The sequence below is a fragment of the Triticum dicoccoides genome, chromosome 7A (genome assembly GCF_002162155.2).
Source record: "Triticum dicoccoides isolate Atlit2015 ecotype Zavitan chromosome 7A, WEW_v2.0, whole genome shotgun sequence".
NCBI lineage: Eukaryota > Viridiplantae > Streptophyta > Magnoliopsida > Poales > Poaceae > Triticum > Triticum dicoccoides.
Genome location: NC_041392.1, coordinates 577,634,453 through 577,639,198, shown reverse-complemented (window position 1 = coordinate 577,639,198; position 4,746 = coordinate 577,634,453). Strand labels below are relative to the sequence as shown.

Below are 4,746 nucleotides of genomic sequence, written 5' to 3'. Positions count from 1 at the left end.
TGTTTTCTTCTTCAACTAAATTTAACCTCTCGACAATAGGGTCGGTTGGCATTTCCGATTCACATACATCCTAGATAAATAAAATCTATGTCATGTTGGTCGGCATAATTTTCATAAACAATAAATGAACCAATAGTTATAAAGATAATATACATACCAAATCCGAATCATAGACAGGACGAGGGCCGACGGGGGCGGATACCAAAACCATCGCACTATATAAGATGCAATAATAAATGTAAGAAAATGATACAAGTATCTATCTAAACATACAAGTAAGAATATTTTTCCTTTCAGAAAGAAGAGAAGAACAAGAGGCTCACCACGGTGGTGTCGGTGATGAGATCGGCGCGGGTGATCGACGGCGGTGAAGACGGGGACGGGGCGTGACGGACCGCTAAATCTAGACAAATCTTGAGGAAAATGGAGCTTGGAGGTCGAGCTTCGAGAGGAGAAAGCTTAAGTAGTGTGGCTCGGGCATTCCATCGAACACCTCATGTGCATAGGAGGTGAGCTAGAGCACCACAAAGCCCTCTCCCCCTCGGCCAGAAAAAACAGAGCACTGTGCTCTGCTCTTGCGCGAGGGGGTATATATAGGCACCTCATTGGTCCCGGTTGATGACATGAACCGGGACTAAAGGGGAGCCTTTGGTCCCGGTTCAAGCCACCAACCGGGACCAATGGTGGTGGGCCAGGAGCGAGGCCCATTGGTCCCGGTTTGTCCCACCAACCGGGACCAAAAGGTCCAGACGAACCGGGACCAATGGCCCACGTGGCCCGGCCGACCCCCTGGGCTCACGAACCGGGACCAATGCCCATATTGTTCCCGGTTCTAGACTGAACCGGGACTAATGGGCTGAGCCGGCCTGGATCATAGCCCTGTTTTCTACTAGTGAGGGAACCCATTTACGGATTTAATTTTTCCGTGGCTAGACCGACGCGTTCTCATGTAATTCTTGATGTATGCTGGATTGTCTCTTTCTATCTTTGTGGAACGACGTGCAATTCTCTTGTGCATTCGGGAACAAAATCGCGCAACCTTTAAATTCTATGAAGCCTTTGATACTTCTTCTTTTATCTTGTAAATTTCTTTTTGCAGTGTTAACGCACGACTTACCTATTATTATTATTATTTTCCACCGCCATTTTCTTTGTTAGTTATATATGTTGGGACTGTTCATTTTTGTTTTAGCCATTTTCAGTTCCTCACATTTGATTTCTGTTGAAGTTATTTTTACTGATCAACATGTTGCTATTTCTGCAGGTGACACTTCAATCTTCTTTATATTCAAGTGCAATCTGCTTTATATTCAAGTGCAGGAAGATTTTAGATTGTGTCCTCCTTTTTTCGTTGGCACTATCAGCTCACGCCCTCTTGTAATGCAAGATTATCCATATTTTGAAGTCATTTTTGTGCTGACGTCATTGTATTTTCTCAAATAGATAGATGACATGAGTAAACACTTGTTGAGTTGCAGGCTGGTATTGTTGAATTAGTGGCTGCTACTGACTACCAATATTGTAAAGATACTGATATGATGTGTTCCATACTGAGAATCACGAGGAGATTTTTATTGAGCTTGAGTGAGTAATTGAATCTACTTATTTTGTTAACCACCTTCGTAGTGTATGCTATATTTAGGTTGTGGACTTATTGATCCGTTAGGGTTGCTTGTAAATGCATGTAGAATAGACTGCTAGGAGCAGTTCACTAAACAATCTTGCAGAATGAATTGCATCTTAATGTGATTTGACTGAGTACCGTTTTATCTTGTAGTTATATGTCAACACATACAGATTCATAGGGCTTGTAGAAAGCATATTAGAGCTGAGTATGGGATTAGCTTCAGCATTTAGAGCAGCAAGGAGCGACAAATGTTTACAGGGTTGATACCGTGCATAGAAGAAACCTAAGGAGCACGGTTACTATCATGTGCAAAAACTCTTTGATTGAGATAGCAACAGTAGCAAGGTGAATTGCAATGTACGAATATATTGTTATTTGTCCATTAGTTTGGCTTTGTGTAGATGGCTTGGTATTTGAAAAGTAAAACTCTTTCCGCTTTTTTGCAGCAAGGCTGGTGTGAATCTGGAGGAGATGCTATCATCAAATACTATCGAAAAATAGCAATTCTGCATGATGTGGTGGGATGGACTACCGCCTTCTTGATCTTTTACGGTTTTTTCATGTTGCTGAAGTGCAAATGTATGAGTCAAGGGTGGTAGTGCCCTGTGCTTTTTACACATGTCATTGTACTTGTGATCTCCTGAATATTTTGTTAAATAGTGAAGGATATTTTGGAACAGTGATGTTTTCAATCTTCAAGACACATGATAAGAAACTAACTGGTGAAACTGGGCATCGCCTCACATATAGCTTTTTAGTTTAAGACAGTACTCCCTCTGTAAAGAAATATAGTGATCTAAATGCTCTTATATTTCTTTACGAAGGGAGTATGTTTTTATTTTCTGCTATGATTTGTCAAGTTGCTTATGATGTTTTGAACATCTAACCAATGTTGACAAAAAGAGCATGTTTGGTATGCCTTTATTGCTTAGGTCCAAGGTTGGATAATCATAACATTAATGAAATTCCTGAGACTACGTGTGTTACACGTGCAAGCTTACTAGTAACCATATAAGCCCTTGATATGAATAATGACCACTTCCGTTGTAGATCAAGAAACATACATATGACACATAGTTATTAAGTAAACAATATGTGATAATTAGATACATGACAACTAAATACAAATAGATGACAAATAAGATATTAGCTACCGCTCGCGAGAGAAGGAGAGAGAATGGCTCTTGCTCTCGCTCCCGCTCCCGCCCCCGCTCCACCCTCCCTGTCGGTCACCCCGCCGGCCCCCGGCGATGCCCCGGCCACCAAAAACCCGCCGGGCACCCCTGCTTCTGATCTATCCCTTTCCACAAACCCCCTAGACGAGCTCATATCATCTGTGGCTCCACCACCTTCGCCATTCTTCGACCTACCCTATGTCAAGGCCGGGCAAGTAGCACTCCACTGCTTCCTCGGCTGCGGCAATGCCATGGGCTTGGAGTTTGAAGATGACTGCTCCTACTACCTCCGCCTCGCCATCACCACACCGGCCCTTCACCTCGCCTCACCGCTATACATCGCCTTCGGCCACTCCAACCGACACCTCAACACCATTGTTGTTGCTGCGCTGCTCCAGGCTGTCCTGGGTGGCTCTGCTGCTCACTTCTTCGTTGCACAATGCTCTCCTCTGGTCTTCCGTTTCCACGTCGCGTCTGCGCGCGTGGCTGAGATCATCCTCGCTCAAACCACTCTCCACTTCTGCAATTATTCCTTCTCTTTTGCTAGGACTCTGCCCTCCTTCCCGTCTCCACCACACTCTGCCGCTACATGCATGACGCTTGCCCAGTTGCTCCAAATCCCAGATGACCTGGGTCTTCAGTTCGAAGCTGTGGCTTGGTCACAACTACGTTCCCATGTTACCGCCCGTTCATGCTATCAGCCTCATGGCTGCCGAATGTACGCGTGTGTAATCCAATTTCCCTTCACTCTCAACGCCACGATCATGGCCCTTGTCCTCGCTCATCTGTTTGGGGACTCCTACTTCCATTTCGAGGTCACTGACGACGGAGACTCCTGCTTCTCCTTCACCGTTGCATCGCCCGCAGTAGCCAAACTGATCGCCTCCATGGGTGACTACCGCAAGAGGAGAATGCTGATCCGCTTCCCCTGGCCTATGCTCATGAGTGGTGCCCGACACCTTCTTAGTGATGATGCCATGCCCTTGTCGCTTGGTTCCACGTCTTCCTCTTTGTTGTCGGTCGTCTCTGCATCACTGCCACCAGCGCCTTCAACTCTGGATCTGCCTAAGGTGAGATGCAAACGGCCAGGTATTAGTTTCTTTTACCGCATGCTAAATGTTAGTTGCTTTAATCAGCTTCCACCTCATGTGCACTACACTCACCATACACATCCGTTCTAGATTACTTTCATGCCAATCACTGTCAAACCTAATGAACTACTAGTGGAATCAGCCCTAAACCACTGTTTCTCCGTTCAACAAGATTTCCACACAATCAAGGTTCACGATCTAATTTTTAAATCTAGCGTCTCCTCCCGCCCAGTCAAATTTGAAATTCTCAAGTTGGGGTCTCTTGACTTTGACGGGTTTCGTCTTTTTCTTTTTGACCAGCTCGATCTAGCCGTTGCCCACTGCAGCCGCTTCCCACAATCTTATTTTTCCCTCTCCTTCTCCTCGCTGCCCACATGCCCTGGGTCCATACTTGGGCCTTACACTCATCACCACCAGCCACCCCATGCACTGATACGACCGACCCTCGTGTCCACGGCATCGCTGCATGGCCGGTCTACCCTGCATGCATTGCGTCCCCACAACATGCACAATGATAGGGCTGCTGCGTCCCCCGACAGAGCAAATCCTACAAAAGATCCGTACGTACCAATTGATGCCGCGCATGCGGGCGAGCTGCGCACAGGAACCAATACACCCCCATTGGTCTCTCTGTTTGTGCCAAAATTGGACACCCCACCTGACCCACGTGCGTCTAATCCGGGTGCCAACGCGCCGCCCGGGTGATCGAGCCAAGAGAGAATCTCGCATTGGGAACCAACGATCTCACGCAGCCTCACGTGCTCGCCTGCATTACCGCACCTCTGCTGCACCCCCCTCTATCCCTGACCAGCATCTAGCCATAATCATCGCCTCTAAACCCTACCTAAGCCCT

At 46.5% G+C, this 4,746-nt stretch overlaps 1 protein-coding gene across 1 annotated transcript; it reads left to right on the top strand.

Annotated features, from left to right (window-relative positions):
- Window positions 1-2,804: 2,804 nt before the first annotated feature.
- Window positions 2,805-4,598, top strand: LOC119333646. The gene is made up of 2 exons (XM_037606477.1): window positions 2,805-3,872; window positions 4,194-4,598. Exons 1-2 carry the CDS (start codon window positions 2,805-2,807, stop codon window positions 4,596-4,598), a joined length of 1,473 nt encoding a protein of 490 aa, XP_037462374.1.
- Window positions 4,599-4,746: the final 148 nt, after the last annotated feature.

Excerpts from the sequence above, each read along its gene's own strand:
- LOC119333646 (XM_037606477.1), top strand. The coding sequence starts at position 2,805 with ATGGCTCTTGCTCTCGCTCCCGCTCCCGCCCCCGCTCCACCCTCCCTG. Across the intron at positions 3,873-4,193 it reads CAACTCTGGATCTGCCTAAG|CTCGATCTAGCCGTTGCCCA; the intron begins GTGAGATGCAAA and ends CTTTTTGACCAG.